A 24,427-nucleotide genomic window follows, 5' to 3' on the forward strand; every position below is an offset into this window, starting at 1 on the left:
CTTTTAGTGTCATATCTAAGAAACTACTACCTAATCCAAGGTCACAAAGATTTATATCTATGTTGTTTCTTTTTTAACATTTATTCATTTTTGAGAGGGAGAGACAGGGATTGAGCGGGAGAGGGGCAGAGGGAGAGAGAGACATAGAATCAGAAGCAGGCTCCAGGCTCTGAGCTGTCAGCACACAGCCCAACGTGGGGCTCGAACCCATGAACGATGAGATCATGACCTGACCCAAAGTTGAACGCTTAACCAACTGAGCCACCCAGGCACCCCTATATCTATATTTCTTCTAATACGTTTATGATTTTAGCTCTTACATTGTCTGTGATCCATTTTGCGTTAATTTTTGTAAATGATATGAGATAGGAATCCAACTTCGTCTTTTGGCATGTGGAAATCCAGTTTGTCCCAGAACCATTTGTTAAAAAGACTTTCTTCCCTTTCCCTCCACCCCATTTAATTGTCTGGGCACCCTTATCAAAAAGTCAAGTGAATGTAAATGTAAGGGTTTATTTCTAGACTCTCAATCTTATTCCATTTGGGAGCATATTTTTCTAAGCGATTTTTTTTTTTTCCTCGATCTGTGGTAGCTGGTGATTTCTCCTCCCCTGGAAGAGAGGTGGAGATATTGAGTGATCTCCCAAGCAGACTGCATTTCCTTTGTTGGGTCAGGCATCCACAGCGCTGTGCACTGGCCTAATCACAGTGACCTCCTCCTATAGGAATCAGAAACCCCTCCATTGTTTTGATGGCAGCCAGGAAGCAGCTGACTGACCAAAGGACCTTATCTCTTTCCTACCTCTCAAGGTTATTGCAAATATCAAATTAGATAATTTCCACAAAAGAATTTAGGAGGTCTAAAGTGCTATCCAGATGTAAGGTGTATTCTTACTATAGCTCTCCCTCATGAATAAGAACCTAAAAAGAGAGTGAGAAGTTTTTAACTTTTACTCATTGGGATCAAGGCAGTGTCAATGTTATTGCAAATTCCCGATTAGTGAGGTCTGGCTCTTCCTGTTGTTCTTGTAGGCTGTGAGCCTCCCACCTGGAAAGTGAATATGATTGGTGTTTATTCCTTTTATCCACGTCCCCCCTTCCTTGAATGAGGGCCTACTTTGTGCCAGGCACTGTGCTAAGCTCTAGGAAAACCCGAGAATAAGGCAGACAGAGTCTCTGTCTCCTGGAGTTGATGGCGTAGTAGGGAAGCAGCATCCCTCAACAAGCTATTATAGTAAATGTGACCGTTAGAGAGGTGCAGTGACGCCTCCAACCAGCCCTGGTATCAGTTTGTTCCACGCAAACCACAGGGATTAGACTATCTTCCCACCTGTTTACCTTTCTTCTGTGATTTTTCGGCGAAGCAGAGGCTGCTCCATGCCGAACCCAGATGTTCTGTAGACATCATCACAATGCCACACAGACCTGAGAGGGGACCAGCCTGCTATACCATCGTCCTAGATGTGATTCTCAGGAGCTCTTCAGAGGGCAGCCCTGGCTGAAACCTGCCTCCATCCTGCTTTCCTGGGGTTTCTTTCCTGAAGACAGAAAAAGGCTCCCTGGTTACAAACTAAGCCTCACGCTCTTTTTGCACTGCACCCATCCTCCTCTCCTCCCCCCTCCTCCAGGGGCTGAAAGGGTGTTGCTCTCACCACCCCACCCCACCCCCACCCCACCCAAGCCTCCGGTGGAGACTCTTCCTTCCCAGAAAACAGCAGCTCACTTGTGTGCCCCATGGCTCATTGCCCTCATAGCATGGAAAACCAAGCTATGAGGACCCCCCGAGAGCACCTTCCTCTTCAACCCACCTCTACCCCCATCCTCCTCCACACCTGTCTCCCTGGCACTGTGTCATCTGACAAGACGGCACCATCTCGGGGTTCCTCAGGTCACGGCCTCCTGCACATGCTCCAGGACGAGGTGAGCCCATGTGTCCCTCAGAGCTTCAGGCTCCATCCACACGTGGGTACCCAGGATCCCCAACTGCCCCAAGCAGCTGAACGCCTTGTGGGCGCCCGCGCAGCTCTCGACTGCTTCTTTTCCTGCTGCTTCTGCCCTGCCTCTGCTTCTTCCAGCCTCCCCTCCCACACCCTTCTCCACATATAGGGTCCTCCCACCTCTGGGGACGGATGCCCCCAGGAGGAGTTAGGGGAGGACCCTCAGCTTCCACAACCTGGGGAGATGCCATTCTCTCCCTTCCCTGTGCTTGTCACTTGGAGGGACACGTGGATGAGACAGGGAAAGAATGAGGAGTGTGGAGGCCTGAGGTGACTTGGAGCCAGCCACTCAACCTAAATCTTGATCTCTTCATCTGTCAGTGAAGGGGTACTTCCCATCAGGAGGCTCATCTCTAGCTCTCAGAGCCTGCAAGTCTGTGTGGTTGTTTCTGTGTAAGCGACTGACAGCTTGTGTCCCCAGTGGGAAGAGGGCATGTGTGCCAGCCCTCCCGTCCCTCTATGCGAACCCTGTCACAACAGCCCCCTCCATTCTTCCCCCCTTTCCCGGTAGTCCCCCACCCAGTGTGCAGGTGCGCCGGGGGCTCTGAGCATCTCTGCGGCACCTCCCCCGGGGCGCCTCCAGCCTCCAAAGCCGAAACTTTCCCCGCGCGGGTGCAGGCCACACCCCCTCCCCCCAAGGCCTGGCGGAGAAGCCGGACCCGGTGACTGATCATTAACCCCATCTCTGCTGCACCAGCGGCGCTGCGGACAGCTCCCCCACTTTGTCACTCGGGAACCCAGAGAGGCCTGGGGCGGTGAGGCCGGAAGATTGAGCATCGCAGACCGCCGGGCTCCCGGGGGCCTGCGCCGAGGCTGGGTGATGGCAGGGAGAGGGCACCGTGTGCAGACTTGGGTGTTCCAGCAAACTGCTGGCTCCCTCAGCTTCAGAGGTGCGTGTGTGTGGAGGGGTCCCCCTTTCAAGCTTCCTCTGTGAGAGCCTGACCTGAGCCCCCTCCGCCACCGCCACCACCCCCCCCCCCCCGCCCCCGGCTGCAGTTCGCAGGGGGCCGCCTTGGCCCCTCCCCGGCCAGTCGCCCCTGCCCGGGCGGGCCAGGAAGCGTCGGTCCCCGCCCCGCTCGGTTAGGCCCGCGGCTGGGGGACTTTGGAGCCGAGGAGGAAGCGCTGCGGGGCGGGGAGGTGGGGGTGTGTCGGAAGGCGGCGGCGGGGTTTTATAATCCGCAGGGCGGGCGCGGCGCGGGAGAAGGGGCTGCTCCGCGTCGTACACCGCGCACCGCGCCATGGGGGCCGCGTCGGGCCGTCCCCGGCGGGGGCCGCTGCCGCTGCTGCCGCTGCTGCCGCTGCTGCTGCTGCCGCTGCCGCTGCTGCTGCCGCCGCCGCCCGCCGCCCTGGCGCTCGACCCCGAGCTGCATCCCGGAAACTTTTCCGCCGACGAGGCCGGGGCGCAGCTCTTCGTGAAGAGCTTCAACTCGAGCGCCGAGCTGGTGATGTACCAGAGCACGGTCGCCAGCTGGGAGTACGACACCAACATCACAGAGGAGAACGCGCGGCTCCAGGTGGGCGCGCGGGCCCGGGGCGGGGGCGGGGGCGGGGCCCGGACGCCCAATCACAGGCCTGCGACCGGGCGCTGGGGGGCGGGAAGTCACAGCTGGGCGCGCGCCCCCGACCCCTGAGCCGCGGGGACCAGGTGAGAACCCGCCCGCGCCCCCAGCCCCGCTCCGCCCCATCAGACGCGCGGTGGGTGCCCAGTACAAGAACCAAATGGATAAAGCTGGCTCCTCCGACCTCGACCCACCCCCCCTACCCCCCCAGGTGGCAGCTCCCTGGGATGACCTCGGGCTGGGTCAGCGGCAGTCTGCGCTGAGGGTGCCCACTCTGCTCTGGGTCCTCATCCTCTGTAGCCGAAACCTACCCCTGTCTCCTGTTCCTGTCACTGCTCACCACTGTCTATTTACCCTCTCCTCCACCTGCCTCTCTTCTAGCCCCAATTTCTGCTCCACTGCCCACCTTAGGCAGATGCCCCCAGTTCCTGACCCCGAAGGCCCCAGAGGAGGGAGCAGTGCTCCCGCAAGCCCCAGTCTCCAGGCGCCCTTGGTCTTCCAACCCTTCTCCAGTGCCATGGCCTCCCCTGTATCCCCTCTGGTGCCCATAGGAGGAAGCAGCCCTGCTCAACCAGGAGTTTGCTGAGATCTGGGGCCAGAAGGCTAAGGACCTGTATGACCCAATCTGGCAGAACTTCAGTGACCCGATCCTGCGAAGGGTCATCAGTGGTGTGCGCACCCTGGGCCCTGCCAACCTGCCTGTGGCAAAGCGGCAGCAGGTGGGCCTGGTGGACCTGAGGGGTGGAGGCAGAAATGGCCAGTGTGCCTTCCAGTGCTGCACTGTGGTGGTGGTGGTGGGGAAGAGCCTGGCAGGGAGGGACCCTGGGATCTGTATGCACCCTGATTGTAGGGGAAGCCTCTGTAAGCACAGAATGGCTTCCTGAAACATTGATTTTCCTTGGAGATAGGGTATAGAAAGCAAAATTCAAGTAAACAGATGAAAAGGGGTTTTTCAAAATTTCTCCATAGTCTGGTTGGATTAATGGGCTTCCTTAGAAAGACTGAGGAGGACTGAGAAGGCATCAGGCCAGAGAGTGAGAGGGATTTGCCCTCACTGCAAGGCAGTGGCTGAACTTGGACTTGAACCCCATCCCAAATTCTAAGGACACTTGTTTCCACCTCCACAGGCTGCCTCCACTGGAAGGGGAATCAGTGTATTAGTGATCAGAAGTGCCCTGAGTGCCACTGAGTGGCCTTGTCCAAGCCACATCCCCTCTCTGGGCCTCCTTTTCGTCCTAGCAGAAAGAGGAGGGGGCAGCCACACTACCTCTGGGAGCTGTTCACTACTAACATTTTCTCAACTCTAACTCCCCAGTACAACTCTCTGCTAAGCAACATGAACAGGATCTATTCCACGGCCAAGGTCTGCTACTATCCCAACAAGACTGCCATCTGCTGGTCCCTGGACCCAGGTATGGCTCTGTCCCTACTATCTCTCTCTGCTGGGGGTTCCCGGCCCTTCCCCACCCCACCCCACCCCACCCCACCCCACCCCTGCAGCCCTGCTGTACCCATAAAGAGGGTATGTTTAATGGGAGGGGCCGTGGAGGGAGTGGGTAAATCCAAACCCAAAGGCGCTGACCTCCAGTTGAGGCTGGACTGTCAGATGCCCCCGCACCCTTGCTTCTCTGGGCAATCTGATTTCTGAAACCTCCAGCCTCCAGCTCCCATCCCCACCCCAACCCCCACCCCCATGCGTTCTTTGGCCTCTCCCATCCCTACTAGCCTTCCTCTTGGCTGCCTGGTTTTCCCTTTTATGGATCCTCTCAGTCTCCCAAGAGCCCTCCACAGGCCTTAGACCCTTGTGACTTCTGCTTATACCTTCCTATTCTCCGCCCACACCCTACTCCATCCACTAGGCAGCCTGAGGTTAGCCACTGTAACCAATGAGCCATGAAGAGTCTGTCTGGAACTGGCCTCTGGATGTCCTCCTTTTGTCCACCTCCCTTTCCTAGGGACAAGGGCCCCTCTTGGGTGCTCTCTTTGTATAGCTCCCAGTCCCATCCCACCCAGCCTATAGGCAACCCTTGGCTTTGGGGGCATCATGATGTTGAGGAAGCAGGTAGAGATGGTGAAGACCAGCATGGGTGCTTTATTGAAGACCGTCGCTGCCTTCAAAGGAAGCACCTGACCCCACTCACCTGTGTCTCAGAGCTCACCCACATCATGGCTATATCAAGAAGCTACTCCGTGCTGCTCTATGCCTGGGAGGGCTGGCACAATGCTGTGGGCATCCCGCTGAAACCCCTGTACCAGAACTTCACTGCCCTCAGCAATGAGGCCTACAAGCAGGATGGTGAGTTTACCCACCCCATCCGTTGTGTGAGCACTGCCCTTCCCAGACAGCAACGTGCTCTCCCATCATCTACTGTCCCCACTGAGCCCAACCCCAGAAAGAGTAAGTGTTGCAGTGACTCTGTACACTGACCCAAGGTCGCACAGAACCAGCTCGAGCCCCATCTGCCTTCCTCTGGGCTGCTGCCTGGCTCTCACACTGGCCCTCTTGCCTGCCTCTCCTGTCACACCTCAGAGCCCCAGCACTCGTCTTTGCCTCTCCGGGATCTATTTAGCTAGAATTGGAATGACCCCTAGTTGGAAAATCACAGAGCAGTGGTCCCCAGGCCATCTTTTCTAAGTAGCTGGCGGATACACGGGCCGCAGGCCGGGAGAATGGCGAAGAAGTAGCTGGGCATGGAAGTGCCAGAGCCTGGGACCTGAGCTGCACCCCAATACCACCCCTGCCCCCTCCACCAGGCTTCTCAGACACGGGGGCCTACTGGCGCTCCTGGTATGACTCACCCACCTTCGTGGAGGATCTGGAACACCTCTACCATCAAGTAGAGCCCCTCTACCTGAACCTCCATGCCTATGTCCGCCGTGCGCTGCACCGCCGATATGGGGACAGATACATCAACCTCAGGGGACCCATCCCTGCTCACCTGCTGGGTAAGGGCATTGCCTTGCCTCTATGCATGTCCCATGGATTGTCCTCCTCATGCCTCACATTTTAGAGCATCATCCTGTCCACTCTCACACACGAGCCCACGTAGCTCACCCCATGACCCCATATAGCAGGCGGCCCTTCTCATCACCATTACTGTTCCTACTTTTCAGACAGTGACTCTGAAGTTTGAGGTGCATAAATGACTTGGCAGAGGGCAGAGAACTAGCAAAAGGCAGAGCTAGGAATCACACTGAAGACTTTGCATCCAGTGGGGAAGGGATAAGATTATGCCCCAGGGTGCAAGCCCAGTGGCCTTGCCTCAGGGTTGGGAGGCAGGGACCCCGGCACCACCAGGAAGGACCCCAGCAGCATCATGTGGGCTCACACCGCCAACCCCAGAGATCCTGGAGCATTCAGGAGTCTGAGTGGGACTGATCTAGAAAATGCTTGGTTCAGCCGGCCGAGCAGGCTACCCTTGAGTTCCCAGGGCCCAGGTGCCAGGGACCCAGATAGCTGCCCAGCAGCACATATGGGGAAGCAGGCAGGGAACTAAGCTATCTGGCTCCCCTCCTCTGTCTAGGGGACATGTGGGCCCAGAGCTGGGACAACCTCTATGATATGGTGGTGCCTTTTCCTAACAAGCCCAGTCTCGACGTGACCAGCACTATGGTGAAGAAGGTAAGTTTCGAGTCAGGCCAGGGTGGGGGCAGCAAGAAGTAGTCAGACACGGGGAGAAGGGCAGGAAGAAGTCATGTGAGAGAGACGGGTAGGGCAGGGACCTCAGTCCTGCCCTTTCTACATAGCAGCAGCCTTGAGTGTGTGTACAAGCAGTGATCTGGGGTCTGTGTCCTGGGTGAGGTGCCAGCCCCTCCTTCCAGGATCCCACAGGTGGGGTGAGAGCAGCCGTCTACTTTTGTTTATCCACTATGGTTAGTAGGGGCCCTGCCTCTGGGAAGGGAGGCCACAGAGCAGAGATGCCCTTCACGAGCAAGGAGCGAATCTAGGTGGGAGACCCTTAGACCCGCCCCTGGGGCAGCCACAGTGAGCTCCCTCTGCTGGTCCCTGACCTGGACCTGCACCACCACCCCCCCAAACCAGGGCTGGAACATTACGCACATGTTCCGAGTGGCAGAGGAATTCTTCACCTCCCTGGGGCTGTTGCCCATGCCTCCTGAGTTTTGGACAAGGTCCATGCTGGAGAAACCAACCGATGGGCGTCAGGTGGTGTGCCACGCCTCTGCCTGGGACTTCTACAACAGGAAAGACTTCAGGTCTAGACATGGGAGGGAAAAGGGGGGTTTCTGGAGCTTCAGGAAGGGTGGGCAGCCTGGGCACAGGAAAGCCATTTCCCAGGCCAACCTCTACCCCAGTCCCAACACTGTTTGGTGGACTGGGTCTGTTCCAAGGCCACTGGGCATATGAGACCGTCTAGGCCGCCTTCCCTTAGCAGCTTTGCCGGGGAGCAACTCTGTACATTGGAATGGAGGACAAAGGCCCGAGTGTGGGCTGGGGCAGGGCAAAGGATGCGTATGTTTCCACCAGCTCCTTCAAGGCCCAGGGCAGCGCCCACCTGGTCCCTTTCCCTCAGGGGCCAGCCTCCCCATGCTCTAGTCCCTGCCCTGTCCTTCACCCTCACCCTCGCCATCTCCCTGCCCCAGGATCAAGCAGTGCACGCGGGTCACTATGGACCAGCTGTCCACGGTGCACCACGAGATGGGCCACGTGCAGTACTATCTGCAGTACAAGGACCAGCCTGTCTCCCTGCGCCAAGGGGCCAACCCTGGCTTCCACGAGGCCATCGGGGATGTGCTGGCGCTCTCCGTCTCCACTCCTGAACATCTGTACAAAATTGGCCTGCTGGACAATGTCAGCAATGACATGGGTATGGGGGGTGGAGAGGACCCGGCCCGGCCCTACCCAGACCCCACTCCATCCCACGGCAGGACTCAACTTGCCCGTGTTCCCACCTGCCCTTCCTGTTTCTGCCGCTCTGCCCCAGGTCAGGCAGGTTTGGGGATCCACCCGGAGCCTCACAGCCCACCCCGAGTCCCACCTGGACACTGCCCAAGGGCCCTCTTCCAAGCAGGGCTCCATGGTCCTGAAGGCCAGCCTTCCTCTCTCTGCATCTGCCAGCCCCTCCACCTGCTGGCTCCCGCCGGCTCCTGCCCAGGCCCACCCTGCCCTAGCTGGACCCCCATCTCCCTCTGACCTCTCTTCTCATCTCCTCTTCCGACAGAAAGTGACATCAATTACTTGTTAAAGATGGCACTGGAAAAAATTGCCTTCCTGCCCTTTGGCTACTTGGTGGACCAGTGGCGCTGGGGGGTCTTTAGTGGGCGAACCCCTCCTTCCCGCTACAACTTTGACTGGTGGTATCTTCGGTGAGCAAAGGGGAATCAGGAAAGGCCTAATCCCAAGAGGCCCTCCCCACTCTCCTGGACAACCAGGAGCCTCCTGCCTCCATCACACCGCCCCCCCCACCCCGCCTCACCCTTTTCCCCATACATTCTGTCCTGCCTGAAACTCCCTCCTCCAAGAAGTCTTCCCCAATTCACCAGGAGGGGAAGGGATGGCCCCCGTGGGAAAGGTGGGAATGCCTGCTTAACAGCATTTTTTGCAAAGGCTAAAATAGCCTTCATGCAATCCTTACATCCTAAAACAATTTATCAATCCTCTTCTAGAACCAAGTATCAGGGAATCTGTGCTCCAATTGCCCGAAATGAAACGCACTTTGATGCCGGAGCTAAGTTTCATGTCCCAAATGTAACACCGTACATCAGGTACTACTGCCCCCCCCCAACCCCTACCAGTTTTCAGGGCTTGTCCCCCATGCTCTTCTGGGCCCCCCGTGAGCCTGGAATTTTAAGTGGGCCTCTCCCTGGAGCCAGGCTTGGTTTTCCCTTCTCCCCCGTCTGGCCTCTGCCCTGTGGGGAGCTGAATGGTGCCCGGGCAAGGGCCCCCCCCCCACCATCCCCCCTAACACCCAGCCCGTACCTGCAGGTACTTTGTGAGTTTTGTGCTGCAATTCCAGTTCCATCAAGCCCTGTGCAAGGAGGCGGGTCACCAAGGCCCACTGCACAAGTGCGACATCTACCAGTCCACCCAGGCGGGGGCCAAGCTCAGGTGTGTGGGGGGATCAAGAGGGCAAGGGGGAGGTGAGGGGAGAGGGGGAAGGAAGATGTGTCTAAAAGGCAACTGGCTGCTCATGGGAAAGTCACAGGGCCCTGCCGGCAGAGGGAGACTTTCTTCCCTCCCACCCCCTCCTTCCTCGCAAGTATTTACAGAGTGGGCCTTCTGGCTAGCATGGGACGAGACAACATCCCTGTCCCCTTCCCAGAGCTCCTGGTTCCCCAGAATCTTAATGTTGCTGTTCTTGCAGGCCAGTGGGGGACAGAGGTGGGCCAGGGACCAGTACTGGATGCTGGTCTGTGCCCCCTGTGCCCACCGTGCCCATTCTGCCTGACAGGGAGGCGCTGCGGTCAGGCTCCTCACGGCCCTGGCAGGAGGTGCTAAAGGAGGCGATTGGCTCAGATACACTGGATGCTCAACCTCTGCTCAACTACTTCCAGCCGGTCAGCCGGTGGCTGCAGGAGCAGAATCAGCGCAACGGCGAAGTGCTGGGGTGGCCGGAATACCAGTGGCGGCCACCAGTACCCCACAATTACCCACAGGACATTGGTAAAGCCCTGATGGAGGGTGGGGTGGGGTGCTAAAGCAACTCTCCGATTCTGGGCTCTGGACACAGGCCCCTGGTTCCTGGTTCCTGGTGAGCTGCTCCCAGCTGGACCCCGGTGCCCTGCCCTAAAGGGCCTTTGCTCATCACAGCTTGGTTTGGGCGGGGGACGGGGGGGTGGCGGACAGGTATGTTTCTTCCCCATCATTCTAGAGAGGGTGTGCCCAGATCTGAGGCCCCTCCCTGGGGGCAGGCTGGCAGGCACACTGCTCTATGAGGTCACATTGCAGGCTCCATTCTTATTGGCCAGGGGGACTGTGGCTACAGGGCTCTGCTCTCCTGCGGCCATGGGCCAAGGTTGGGCTGCTCCAGGACTGCCTAGCCTCTTCCTTCTCCTGCTCTGCTGTGGGCACCCCATGCTGGTCCCCAGCCAGGAGGCCACCCACCAGGTGACAACCAACCAGGGAACAACCAGCCAGGCAACAACCAGCAGCCAGACAACAACTCGCCAGACAACAACCAGCAGCCAGACAACCCAGAACCCAAGTGGGACCGGCTGGGGGGCGGGGCGGGGCCTGGGGGGGCCGGTGAGGAGGGAGAGGCAGGGACAGTGGCAGGCTTGGGCCCACCCGCAGCAGAGGGCAAGGGGAGGCCTGTCTGTTTGCCTCTACTCTGTCCTACAGGCCTGGTGACCGATGAGGTGGAGGCTAGAAAGTTTGTGGAGGAATATGACCGAAGATCCCAGGTGATATGGAATGAGTATGCTGAGGCTAACTGGAACTATAACACCAACATCACCACAGAGGCCAGCAAGATCCTGGTAGGGACCCTGTCCATGTCCCCCCTCCCCCCCATACACACACACACACACACACACACACACACACACACACACACCGCATGTGCCTGCTCCTCCTCCCAGGGACCAATCCTTAAAACCGAAGACAGAGCCAGCTGCCCCCTCCCCCCCACACACTCAGTGTGTGTGTGTGTGTGTGTGTGTGTGTGTGTGTGTGTAGGGAGGCTGTCAGGATTTGTGAAAAATCCAGAGGAAATATTTAAAATAATACTCAACTTCAGATTTGGGTGGGTAAATGCTCAATGCCTAAAGAAGTTGTCTCTGATTAACAAGCAGTCTGTTGTTAGCAATAGAATGATTTGTACATAAGGGCGCCTGGGTGGCTCAGTTGGTTAAGTGGCCAAGTTCAGCTCAGGTCATGATCTCACAGTTCGTGAGTTCGAGCCCCGCATTGGGCTCTGTGCTGACAGCTCAGAGCCTGAAGCCTGTTTTGGATTCTGTCTCCCTCTCTCTTTCTCCCCTTCGCCCCCCTCTTTCTCTCTCTCTCAAAAATAAATAAATGTTAAAAAAAATTAAAAATGATTTGTACATAAATAAGTAACAGTAAAGGTGGATTTGTAGATTGAAAGTCCCTGTTTGCCATCACAGCAAGGACTAGCTTCCCTTCACTCCACTCTTCACCTGTGTGGTGAGTGCAGATTATACCGAGGTGAGCCACCGAGAACTAGCATTTCTTTTTTTCTTTTTTTGAAACGTTTGTTTATCTTTGAGAGAGAGAGAGAAACAGAGTGCAAGCAGGGGAGGGGCCGAGAGATGGGGAGACACAGAATGTGAAGCAGGCTCCAGGCTCCGAGCTGTCAGCACAGAGCCTGACACGGGGCTCAAACTCACAGACCGCGAGATCATTACCGGGCCGAGGTCAGATGCTCAACGACTGAGCCACCCAGGGGCCCCAAGAACTAGCATTTCTTGAAGACCATTGTGTGTGCTATCCACAGTTCCTTGGCGCTTTACATCTGCTGCCTCATTTATTCCTCGGTAACCTTGCAAAACCAGTGATCTTATTCCCATTTTACACATGGGACCCTAAAGCTCAGAGAGGCCACAGAACTAATGCCAACCTGTCCGTCTGCTAACAAGACACAGGGTGGGCTTCCCCTGCTTTTCCCCTGCCAGGATAGGTCTTGCGTGACCATGGCTATCTGTTGAGGGGCACGGACTGCATCCAGGACATTATAGACAGTCCAGGTTGAAGAGGGTCTTTGCGGCAAAGGCAACGGACTTGATAAAACTGCCCCCTCACTGCACCCCTCAGTCCCTTCTGCTCCCCCTATGGCACCTCCTTCTCAGAGGCCACTCCAGAGCTCCTGAGCCTCATGCCACGGTCCACTCTCCCCCTGTGCCTTCAGCTACAGAAGAACATACAGATGGCAAACCACACCTTGAAGTTCGGCACCTGGGCCAGGCAGTTTGATATGACCAGCTTCCAGAATGACAGCATTAAGCGGATGTTGAAGAAGATTCAGGACCTAGAGCGGGCAGCACTGCCTGCCAAGGAGCTGGAGGAGGTATGTGGCTTGTGGCGGAGCAGGGAGGGGAAGATCCAAGGTCAGGACCAGGTCCTAGCTCGGGGTCTGGCCTTCAAGCTGCTTCCTCTTCCTCTGTGTCATGACATCTGCCACATTGACGTGCACCTACATGCTCCCCCAGCTCCATAGTGCCCCCTGCCCATGATGTCGCCTGGGGCAGAACGGGTAGCAAAGGGGTACAGCCTCTCTTCTTCCTCCTGCAGTACAACCAGATCCTGCTGGACATGGAAACCACTTACAGCGTGGCCTCTGTGTGCCACGCCAATGGCACTTGTCTGCAGCTGGAGCCTGGTGAGGGCATGTGGGGAGCGAGAGGGAGGGTGGGGATGCTGGGCTTGACCGTGTTAGGGGTGCTGGCCCATGGAAGGGGGGTCAGGGTCTCCTAACTCATGGGGTCCGTGCGCCCAGGAGATTCACTCCTCTGTTTTCCCCCAGGGGGTTCTCTGCCACCACTTAGATGGGGCACAACCCTCCTTTGGACCGTCTGCCCATCTGCTCCCTCTAGGGACCCCCTAGATTCCTCTGTGTGCTCTCCCCTTCAGAGTAGGAGGTACCTCAGATTTGTGTGCCAAGTGCTTAGATGCCCGACTAGGGATAGTAACTCTAAGCACCTTCCTTCCTCCACCCTGTCCACATCTTCCCCACCTTCCCTGGCCCCCACCCTCCACCTCCCCCCTAAAACCAAAGCCACAGCTCAGAGAAGCCACTTCCTGCCGGAAGGAGTGGACCAGCTCTCGCTTGTCCCCTTTCTCTCTCCACACTGGCTGGTGCTTCTTACCTTCTCCCTTTTGGAAGCCTCACCCTGGACACCCAAGTACCTGCACACAGATATGTCCTTTGCTCCCTCCTGACTCACCCTCCCAAGGGCTGGGGAGCCAGAGGCTTAAACATTCTTCTCCTGAGGAATCGCTACCCAGAAACCATCTCTTCCTGGCCCTCCTGCCAACTCCCACATTAGAACAATGACAAATAGAAGGGGAAATGGAAAATAAACAGGAGAAAGAGAAGGCTTTCCTGAGACAGGGTTTGGCCTACGGTTTGTATACATGGGTATGCACGCAAAGCACAGCGGAGACATATGTGTGCCTGCATGTGTATGTGCATGTTTACGGAGAAGACCATTAAAGGGAGCGCAGCCTTCAGCCTCCCTCCCCCCGTCAATTAGCCTCCTAACCCAGGCCTGGGCCGTCAGAGCACTGCCATTAGTGAAACTAAGAAGCAACGAAACAGAATACTCGCAGCGGCAGAGGGCAGAGGTGAAATTCTCAAAATACATTTTTTTCCCTAAACAGAACTAATTTGGATGTACTTTATTCTCTGTGAGAAGTAGATATCATGAAGCACGTTCTGAAACGGAGAGAACGCGAGTCAGTGAGGTGTGGGGGGACCCCAAATGCTGTCCTCGGGCAGAAAGAGAAGCCACCATCGGTCTGTGTGAGGCTTCCAAAATGACACATGAGCTCAGGCCGTCCTCACCCCAGCTCCGAGAGGTGTGTGTCAGCTCCACTTAATCTATGTTGAGGAGGCAACACGCACAGTCCCGTGGCTTTGACAGGACACAGACCCAGGACTTCCGGGCTCCCTGATGATGTTGGGATGGCTCTCTGTACTGTCTTCACAGCAATCCTTTTATTCAGTCCGGTTCACTAACCGTTAGCGAAAGGTGCCCGGGCCCTGTGAGGACTCAGCGACCAACAAGGCTCACTCCCTGCTCAGGGGCCTCGTGCTTCCTTTTGATTTTTTACACCCCATGAGTGCTGGATTATCCCCATTTTAAAGATACGGAGGGACACCTGGGGGGCTCAGTCGGTTAAGCGCCCGACTTTGACTCAGGTCATGATCTCACAGTTTGTGAGTTCGGTCCCCACGTCGGGCTCTGTGCCGACAGCTCAGAGCCTGGAGCCTGCTTCGGATTCTGTGTCTCCCTCTCCTTCTGCCCCTCCCCCACTCACACTCCGTCTCTCTCTGTCTCTCAAAAATAAATAAAAAATGTTTAAAGGTAGGGAAAGGAAGGGGGGTTCCGGGACTTGCAAGGTAATTTTCAGGTCAGTGGATGACTAGATAGGAACTCAGGTCTTGTGACGGCCAAGCCATTTGTCCCTCCCACAGAGGGGTTTGCAGGGAATCAGTGGGGAGCAGCAGCCCTGGAGTCTGCGTTTGTGCCTGGCTGGGCCACTTCCTGGCTGGGGGGACCCGCCATGTCACCAAAACGCTGATGTGCAAACCCGCGCACCCTTCACAAGGCTGCTGCAACCCTGAGGTGGTGTGCGGGCAGCGTGGCCCTGGGGCCACCCGCCCTGTAAGTCTTTGTAGGACTGGCACCGCCCTTTCTCCCATTTCACTAGACTCACTGCCTGTACAGGCCTTTTGATGTGAGTTCACCAATTTTATCCGAGTTCCAAACTCCTATGACTAAGATCACCTTATAGGAGGTGGGAGGTGAGCCCAGGGCTGGAGGCTCAAGTCACTACCCCCCACGCCCCCCAGATCTGACGAATCTGATGGCCACGTCCCGGAAACATGAAGATCTGTTGTGGGCCTGGGAGAGCTGGCGAGACAAGGTGGGGAGAGCAATCCTCCCCTTTTTCCCCAAATATGTGGAACTTGCCAACAAGGCTGCCAAGCTCAATGGTGAGTCCCTCTGGCCAAGATCTCGGGCTCTCTGGGGCCCTCAGAGGGGTCCTCTGAGCCCCTAACCTTGGTGAGAGGGAGGTCCTAGAGGGGGCGGGGCAGAGGGTGCTCAGGGAATGGTCAGGTGTTGAGAGAGCCTGTGCCCCCTCTGCAGGCTACGAAGATGCAGGTGACTCCTGGAGAGCCATGTACGAGATGCCAACCCTGGAACGCGACCTGGAGCAGCTCTACCAGGAGCTGCAGCCGCTCTACCTGAACCTGCATGCCTACGTGCGCCGGGCCCTGCACCGCCACTACGGGCCCCAACACATCAACCTGGAGGGCCCCATTCCAGCTCACCTGCTGGGTGAGCACAAGGACTGGGCCTGGGGTGGGGGTGCGGGGTGGGGGACAGACACAGATGAGGAAAGGTGGGGCCGGTGCTCTCCACATGGCAGAGGGCAGGCTGGGCAGGATCCTACGATGGTGTATCGGGTGGAGGGAGTGAGGGTGTGAGGCTGGAGGGAATGTTGCCGGGGCCGGGGCCGGGTGGCAGCTGGGTTTGGGGAGACGAGCCCCTTGCTTGCATTTAGCACACTTGCTACAGAGCCACTCGGTGCAGGTCGCCACGGGTGGAGCAGTGACAGAATTCATAATATCATCGCAGGAGACCATATGACCCATGATGCTTGGGCAGGGGTGGTGAGGAAGGGGCCGGGAATGAGAAGTGAGCACCCCCCCCAGGAAGTGGCACACGAGCAGAGCCTTGAAAGATGAGAGGTTCTGGGAAGGCTTGGTGGCTCAGTTGGTTAAGCATCCAACTTCAGCTCAGGTCACGATCTCACGGTTTGAGCCCTGCATCGGGCTCGCTGCTATCAGCACAGATCCTGCTTCAGATCCTGTGTCCCCCTCTCTGCCCTTCCCTGCTCAAACGTGTGCTCTCACCCTCTCCCTCAAAAATTAAAAAAAAAAAAAATTTTAAAGATGAGAGATTCTGACAGATGGAAAAAGTAGCAGTAGGGAGTTAGAAGGACAACACTCAGGCGAAGAGGAATTAGGAGAACAGAGAATATTGAGAGTGTAGATCCATCCCAACTTTTGAACCCTCATTTTTTCAGGGGTTGTAAACTCAAATGCCCTGAATGAATGAAGTAGGCAGTGGAAGACAGTGAGGTCTGGCAGGGACTAGAGCAAAGTGGAGGCCACCAGGTTCTTGTCCCTGTCGAGCCACAGAGAACACATCCCTGGGGGGTTCGTTACTATGAGCAGAGAGGCCAGACGGGGCCACAGACCATTTGCCAACTGTGAGGGAGACTCCAGAAACTCATCCAGCTTTGGGTCTAGTTCCTGCTCAGTCTCTCGGGTCCTTGTAGCCCAAGACACCAGCCATCCTTGATCAAGGATGTGGGAGCGGATATCAGCTCGATGACTGAGAAACACAGACCCCAGGAAAAGGAGGCATTACGCCCAAGTGGCCCCCAGAGTGGGGGCAGAGCTGGGGCTTAGAACTCAGCCCTTGGCACTCAAAGCAGGGCTGGATGTGCAGGCTAAAAACAATGTATGTCAAATCCTAGCACGGTTTGCAAATAGCAGGTGCTCGGGATACATTTGTGATCATAAGGCTTGGGATCTGGTTCCTTCTCCATGGGTGATGGTGTTGAGTGTAAGAAATAACATCTCTCTCTCCTCTGTCTGCCTTCTCTTCCCCTCCCTGCCTCCAGGGAACATGTGGGCTCAGACCTGGTCCAACATCTATGACTTGGTGGTGCCTTTCCCTTCAGCCCCCAAGATAGATGCCACAGAGGCCATGATAAAGCAGGTGCGCACTGGGCCCCTCATCACATTTCTGCTCCTCCAGGGCAACCCCAAGGCACAAGGGAGGGGAGACCTCTGCCTTGGTGGGAGAAGGCCTCTGCTTCAGGAATTCCCTCTGGCTGAGCCCTCTCCTAACCCCCACCCTGACGCAGTACACAGTCTGTCCCCAGAGGCCCCAGGTTTGGCAGGGCTCCCTCTGCTTGTAGGGCTGGACACCCAGAAGGATGTTTGAGGAAGCGGACAATTTCTTCACCTCCCTGGGGCTGTTGCCTGTGCCCTTTGAGTTCTGGAACAAGTCAATGCTAGAAAAGCCGACTGACGGGCGGGAAGTAGTGTGCCACGCCTCTGCCTGGGACTTCTACAATGGCAAGGACTTCAGGTGTGTCCAGGTTGCAGCCAGGGGACCTTATCAGTGGGCAAGGAGATGAACCAAGTACAGCTTCCACTATTGTCCCCTCAGCCAGAGTGAGCAGAAACAAGTACAGGGGCCAGAGCTTCGCATGAGAGGTCAAGAGCATTGGGCCTGGCCTCGGGTTGGCCATTGGCTTCTGGCAGGGGAGCCTTGTCTACGAGGTGAGGGTCTTCTCAAGCACTGACCAGCTTCACTAGCTTGGTTAGTGCCCAAGGTCCCAGTGCTAGGTGAGCACTGTGAGAGCTTCCCAGCCTTCCCTCGTTCTGGAGTGACCTCTGCCTACAGCAGGCCATCTTCCTGGGTGCATGTGTCTTGACACAGACAGGTACATGAGAACATGGGGGGCTTGGCACAGATCCATATTCACCATTGGCAGAGGCTCAGAAGCTGCCTTCATTGGAGGACAGTTGTCTATTGCTGCATAGACAGATGCACAAACCACCCCAAAACTTAGTGCCATAGAACAACCATTTGTTTATGTTTGTGGTTTTATCAGTCAGGAGCGCAGGCAACATGCAGTGGAAATGGCTTGTCCCTGCTGTGCAATGATGGAGACCTCAGCTGGGGTAGCTCTGATGGCTGGAGATGCTGGTGTAGCTCAGTGGGGCCATGTGTCTGGAGCCTTGGTTCTGGCTCTTGGTTGGGTACCTCAGTTTTTCTCCATGTGGCACGTGCTGGGACAGGAAGCTTCATTTGGCTTCTGTACTCACATGTTGGGTCCTCGGACTGGGATGACTGGAGAAGCTGGGGATTGGTGGGACCATCTTTCTACAGGCTAGCTTGGGCTTCCTCCCAGTATGACAGTCAGGCAGTCAGATTTCTTACTGGCAGTCGGCATCCCCCAGAAAGAAAGCAAGAACAGCCTGGTTTCTTAAAGGCTAAATCCAAAACTGGCACAGAGTCACTTCTGCCACATTTTCTTGGCTGAAGCAAGTCACAGATGCAAAGAAGGAAAAGAAGACCCCACCTCTTGGGAGAAGTGGCAAAGATGATCTGCCACTATTGATGAAGTTTCTTCTAGTAAGAGTGGACACAGAGAGACTAGAACAAAACAGCCAGAGTTCACGGGATTGCCTATCCTTGGGCCCTTCCTTCAAAGGCATGAGGACTGCAGCTGTAGGGACGGATGTACAGAATCAGAGGGTTGAGAACTCTCTTGGGAGTTTTCCTTGTATGGGGAATCATAGGAGAAGGTGGGCAGACCCCAACCTCGGTGTTACCAGGATGCCAGGAGGTTCTTCCCATCCCAATACAGTGGCAGAAAAATGTGGTCAACTGAACTGAAGGGTTTTGGTTATATCCAAGGGAGAATTTGATCGGCTCACAAAAGAGAATGAGGAAAGATGAAGGGTGAGGTTGGGCCTCTGATGTGGACAGCTCTGTAGATGTCATTTCAGCCCTAACCACGAAAGTCCTGGGTGAATGTGTTTGCTGGTGTTGGGCACATGGGATGTAGAAAAGCTCAGAATAATTGTTGTTCCCTTCAGGAAACCTAAGTCTTGGAAGAGACAAAATGTGTGCATGAAAAACACAGAATCCACATTCTAGAAAGTTCTGCGCTAATCACAATTGAGTGCGAAGCCTCAGTTATGCCTTTTGAGCAAGTACTTTGCACAGTCAGAAAACAGCATGGCAGTGAGGGCTGGAGTGATTCAGAGAAGCTGGAAGCAGAAGAATGGCCTGGATGACCATGCTGTACGGGCTTCTGACCCTCCGATTCCCTCCTTCTCGGGCTCATTCCATACCTCCTTTGGTTTTCCTTCCCATAAAGTTGTGTTCCCTGCATATAGCATTGATGGGGGTCTGCTTTGTATGCAGTAAGGACAGCGGGTCCCTTTGCCCCACCCCCCGTGTTCCAGGATCAAGCAGTGCACCACTGTGAACATGGAGGACCTGGTGGTGGCCCATCATGAAATGGGCCACATACAGTATTTCATGCAGTACAAGGACTTGCCTGTGACCTTCCGGGAGGGTGCCAACCCTGGCTTTCACGAGGCCATTGGAGATGTGCTGGCCCTCTCAGTGTCTACCCCCAAGCACCTCCACAGTATCAACCTGCTGAGTAGCGAGGGTGGCGGCTATGGTGAGAGAGGAATGGGAAGTCCTGGTGGGCAGAGGGACTAAGAAGGGGCAGTGAGCTTGGGAGGCTGGGAGAGGGGACTTGATGGCTCATAGGCAGAGGTTGGGACAGAACAGTGGGGAATAAGGAGGCCACCAGCAGGGTGAGCCGGGAGGATGGAACTCCCATACCAGCCCAAGAGGCAGGTCGCTAGACCCAGAAAGGCACAGAGCCCACTCCTCCCCTCTCCACCCACCGCACACCCAACATGGCTGAGCCACTGGGACGTGGCAGGAGGCAGGCAGAGATCTGGTGACCAGGCTCCCTTCCCTTGGCAGAGCAAGACATCAATTTTCTGATGAAGATGGCACTCGACAAGATCGCCTTTGTCCCCTTCAGCTACCTCGTCGACCAGTGGCGCTGGAGGGTATTTGATGGAAGCATCACCAAGGAGAACTACAACCAAGAGTGGTGGAACCTGAGGTTCTAGAATGATCTTGTGGGGGTGTGGGTTTGGGGGGGGGTGTCTCCATGGGTATCTGTATATGTGAGTGTGTGTGTAAGTGATGAGGTGCACAGGGGGTGATTGTGCACAGAGGCACAGCACACCAGAATCTGGACTGTCCAGTGGAACCCCCGGGGCAAGGTTCACCCTTCACCTCAAAAATACCAACTCTTCCTGACTTTATTCTCCCCAAACCCTCCCTCCAACATCTTTCCCCTTGACAGGCTAAAGTACCAGGGCCTCTGCCCCCCAGTGGCCCGGGCTCAAGGGGACTTTGACCCAGGAGCCAAATTCCACGTTCCTTCAAGTGTGCCTTATATCAGGTAAAGGGGAAGGGAGGAGGCTATTCAATGTTCAAAGTGCCGTTACTGCCCTGTGGGGAGCTACCTGTCTCGGTGACCTGGGAGGCCTGGCTGCATGGCACATTGTGCCTAGGCCACTTACCTGCCACCAAGGCTCATTGTTGTTTCACACTTTTGATGTGATGAGAGCCTCTACCCTCCAGGCATTTGAAAACAGAAACTCTACTATAATTGGCTAATGGTTACAAGACCTTGGTTGGATAGTTAACATTATTAACCATGACCCATGACCCATGGCTAGAGCTAAGCACTGTTTTGTTTTGTTTTGTTTTGTTTTGTTTTGTTTTTAAACAAGATTGTGATTTCTTTAATATATATTCAACATATTGCCTGTGATATAATTGGAATTATACCTGGAAGACCTTCTACACACTAAAACTAGGGTTAGAGACCCAATTGGACTGGGAGGCTATGCTCTCAGGGGCATGGAGTCAGGCAGAACTGGGTTCTAGGGTCAGGCAGAACTGGGTTCAAATCTTGTATCCGCTTCTTTGTTTCCTTAAGCAAATTTTTCAGTGTCTGTGAGCATCAGTTTCTGCACCTGTGAAATCGTAGCAGATTTCACAAAATTGTAGCAGAACTTAACTTCTCAACATACTGTCCAATATAGATCATGATCAGGAAATGGTGGCCATAACGCACTAGTATGAATTTATATTCTTTTTAAAAAGTTTTTATTTATTTATTTTGAGAGAGACAGAGACAGCATTAGCAGGGGCAGGGGAGACAGAGAGGGAGAGAGAGAGAATCCCAAGCAGGCTCTGTGCTGCCAGCACAGAGCCCGATGTGGGGGTTGAACTCACAAATCCATGGGATCATGACCTGAGCCAAAACCAAGAGTTGGACGCTTAACCGACTAAACCACCCAGGCACCCCTGAAGTTACACTCTTAACTGGGACATGTAAACACACCAGTGCTGTGAGTCACGTAGCCAGAGTGTAGACATGTCCAGCCCTTCCCTTCTGCCTGCTGCAGGAGAGCACTTACTGAGGGCTAGGAAGGGTAATTATAGGGTCTGGGACCCTCCTGGTAGAGAAGGGTCTGGGGACATCTGAGGGGAGGGTCTGTGTGTCCCTGACCTGCAGATAGCCCAGGCCGCATGTGAGGCAAGGCAGAGGGCAAGGAGGGCTGTCCCAGGAGGGCTCTGGTCACTTCCAGCCCTTGCCACCTGTGGTTCCTGGAAGCCCAGTGGGGGAGGGCTCATGCTCATGGTGCCCACCTTCCCAACCTAGCACCCGGCATGATGTCAGCATATAGTCAGGACCTAATAAAGAAGTGTAGGGCAGGTGAATTGTGTTCCCACTGTGTAGGAAAGGAGAGAAAGCCTTCTCAGATGTTCCAGAGAGCAGCTGTGGGCAGGGGACCAAGGGGGATCCAAGGGCCCTTAGAACAGGCCCAACCTGGACAATGTACCAGGATGACCTGTGAGGAGGGCTACCATCTCCTTCTCCACTGGTTTCCCAGCTTGCAAGCTGGCACTCACTTTCATGTGAAAGCCAGGCCCAAGTGAATGGTTAGCTTCTGAGCTTAGAGTAGATAATTCTCCAGGGCAGGGGTGGGCAAAGGAGACACATTCCAAATTCTGACCAACAAACTTGGCAAAGCACTTTTAAGAAATGCCAGGAAAGTTAGTGGCACATGGCTTATGCCCAGCATTCAAAGTGGGAGGCCAGCGCTGCTGGTTTGGGACATTCTGAACCAAGTGCAGAGGTGGCTCTGGCTTTGACCTGCAGATTTATACCAGGGAATCCCTGCTGTTTGGAATAAAGGGGATCATTTGGGCTGGCTTCCCTGCCCAAACCACCCTGCCAGAAGCGTGGTTCTTGAGGCAACACCTGGCCTCTACTTGCATACACCCCAGGGATGGAGACCTTACTGCCTCAGAAGCAACTGCCCAATCTTTGAAGGGCTCTGCCCTGACCCTCCTCACCCATGAGTGATCCCCAGAGCTCCTCAAAGCAGGTCCTCCCGAGACGTGGAAGGAGCCTCTCGGGTGGGAGGCATGGGAACAGGGAGCCTTGAAGACCCTAAAGACCAGAGGGTGAGCTCCCTGCAACACCCGGGCTGCAGTGGAAGGTGACGGGCAACTGGGGCTCAGTGGCACAGGTCCTCAGCCACCCCACCCCACACCATGCTTCCCTCCACTCCAGGTACTTTGTCGGCTTTGTCATTCAGTTCCAGTTCCACGAGGCTCTGTGTCAGGCAGCTGGCCACAAGGGCCCCTTGCACACATGTGACATCTACCAGTCTAAGGAGGCAGGAAAGCGCCTGGCGTGAGTCTTTTCTGGCTTTCTTTTGACCATTTCCCATGCTCTGACCCCAGTGGGGCTTTTCTGGGAAAACCTGCCATTTTGGCGTCTGGGTTGGGGATCCCAGGTGGAGCCTGTGCCAGACCTTAATGTGCCACCCCAATGGGGAACTAGAGCCCTCTGGGCCCCAACCATCCCTCCCCCATTCCCATCCCCTACCCCAAGACCTGCTCAAGCCCTCCCAATCCCAAAGGAGGTTTAGGCCAGAAGAGGGGACATGGAAGGCGGGAATTAGGCTGGGGCAGGAGCAGCAAGCCTCCCTACCTGTCCTTCTGACTGACTCTGTGTCCCTTCTCTGGTGCTCCCCTAGGGATGCCATGAAACTGGGCTTCAGTAAGCCATGGCCAGAAGCCATGAAGCTGATCACAGGCCAGACCAACATGTCTGCGTCCGCCATGATGAACTACTTCAAGCCGCTGCTGGACTGGCTTCTCACTGAAAATGGGCGGCACGGGGAGAAGCTGGGCTGGCCTCAGTACAACTGGACACCAAACTCTGGTACCACACCCCATCCCCCTCAGCCCCAGGCCAGCCCCCTCCCCAGTTCAGGCAGACTGCAGTCTGACCTCAGAGCAAGAACAGGGAAGCGAGCCTAACCAAGCCCCAGCCCTGCCCATCCGTCTGCCCACTGCCTGCCCACTGCCTGCCCACAGCCTGCCCATCGCCTGCTCTCCTTGCTTTCCCTGCCCAGCTCACTCAGAAGGCCCCGTCCCAGGCAACGGCCGTATCAACTTCCTGGGCCTGGACCTGGAGGAGCAGCAGGCCCGTGTGGGCCAGTGGGTGCTGCTCTTCCTGGGCGTAACCCTGCTGGTGGCCACCTTGGTCCTCACCCAGCGGCTCTTCAGCATCCGCCGTCACAGCCTCCACCAGCCCCACCATGGGCCCCAGTTTGGCTCCGAGGTGGAGCTGAGGCACTCCTGAGATGACCGGGCTGGGCTGGGCCTGCCGGGGAGCTTCTGCCATCAAGAGACCAGATCGGGGGCGTGGGGGCGTGGGCAGAGGACCCACTGCTCCTCTCGAGGCTCACCTCAGCCAGCCCCCCTCCTCCCACCCTGTTCCCCACTACCATGTCTAGAGTCCCGTACTGACCATCTGCCCTCCAGACCGCAAACACCCATGGACCCTGCCCCCGAGTCCCTGGGCAGCAGGCCACCTAACATGGAGCCCCCTCCCAGTCTCTCTGTGAATACAATTAAAGGACCTGCCTCCCCCATCTGAGTCTGTGTCCCTCATAGGGAAGCCAGGGACAGGGACTGGGACACTCTCCCACCTCCTGGCAGTCAAGTGGGTCACTTCACTGGACATCTTCATCCTCCTCCAAGAAGAGCCTGGGAAAATGCCCTGGAGCTCTGGCCCCAGCACCCGCCCCTAGCCCAGGCAGTCAGCCAATGTCCCGCCGTGGCCAGCAGCCCCTGCCCAGCCTCGGCACCAACCCAAGAAGACGGGGGAGGGAGCAGACATTCTGGGCTTCCGGCCTTCCATTTCCACGTGCTTCGGGAGCCCTGCCCCAGCTTTCCCATAAATGGCAGGTCCTTTAGATGGAAGACTTCTGTCTCTCCTCCGGGTCCCAGGGGGAGAGCGCCTTGCCCGTGTCTGACTCAGTGAGGGTGCAGAACTGACCGCATTGGTCACCTCAGGCTGCCTGCACCAGCTCCGTGTCTACTTGTATGACTGGACAGAGCTATTTGAGTATTGCCCATGGGGTCCAAGGCTAGACTCTTTTCGCCCCAGATGGAGAAGGGCCCTAAATGCTGGAGCTTGGCAAGAGCTAGCAGTCACACAGGGATTAACTT

At 56.1% G+C, this 24,427-nt stretch overlaps 1 protein-coding gene and 1 long non-coding RNA gene across 3 annotated transcripts; one reads left to right on the top strand and one right to left on the bottom strand.

Annotated features, from left to right (window-relative positions):
• Positions 1-928: 928 nt before the first annotated feature.
• LOC132687476 (uncharacterized) lies at positions 929-2,485 on the bottom strand. Its single transcript, XR_013552230.2, has 2 exons — positions 1,833-2,485; positions 929-1,538 (listed from the first exon to the last, which is right to left on the bottom strand). It is a non-coding gene; the product is annotated as an uncharacterized LOC132687476 (long non-coding RNA).
• A 644-nt stretch (positions 2,486-3,129) lies between these two features.
• On the top strand, positions 3,130-23,847 carry ACE (angiotensin I converting enzyme). Of its 2 annotated transcripts, XM_060645753.3 has the most exons (25): positions 3,130-3,511; positions 4,108-4,275; positions 4,872-4,968; positions 5,709-5,852; positions 6,311-6,502; positions 7,081-7,178; positions 7,599-7,771; positions 8,159-8,382; positions 8,737-8,881; positions 9,182-9,280; positions 9,501-9,623; positions 9,967-10,178; positions 10,857-10,993; positions 12,382-12,540; positions 12,765-12,852; positions 15,049-15,192; positions 15,347-15,538; positions 16,893-16,990; positions 17,193-17,365; positions 19,258-19,481; positions 19,796-19,940; positions 20,187-20,285; positions 22,476-22,598; positions 22,945-23,132; positions 23,326-23,847. In XM_060645753.3, the coding sequence occupies exons 1-25, from the start codon at positions 3,236-3,238 to the stop codon at positions 23,553-23,555; spliced, it is 3,951 nt and encodes a 1,316-aa protein (XP_060501736.2). In that variant the 5' UTR covers positions 3,130-3,235; the 3' UTR covers positions 23,556-23,847. The 2 variants fall into 2 exon arrangements, with proteins under 2 accessions (XP_060501736.2, XP_060501738.2); XM_060645755.3 differs by lacking the exons at positions 3,130-3,511; positions 4,108-4,275; positions 4,872-4,968; ... (7 more) ...; positions 9,501-9,623; positions 9,967-10,178 and adding an exon at positions 10,222-10,719.
• Positions 23,848-24,427: the final 580 nt, after the last annotated feature.

The sequence above is a fragment of the Panthera onca genome, chromosome E1, assembly GCF_046562875.1.
Source record: "Panthera onca isolate mPanOnc1 chromosome E1, mPanOnc1 haplotype 2, whole genome shotgun sequence".
NCBI classification, from domain to species: domain Eukaryota; kingdom Metazoa; phylum Chordata; class Mammalia; order Carnivora; family Felidae; genus Panthera; species Panthera onca.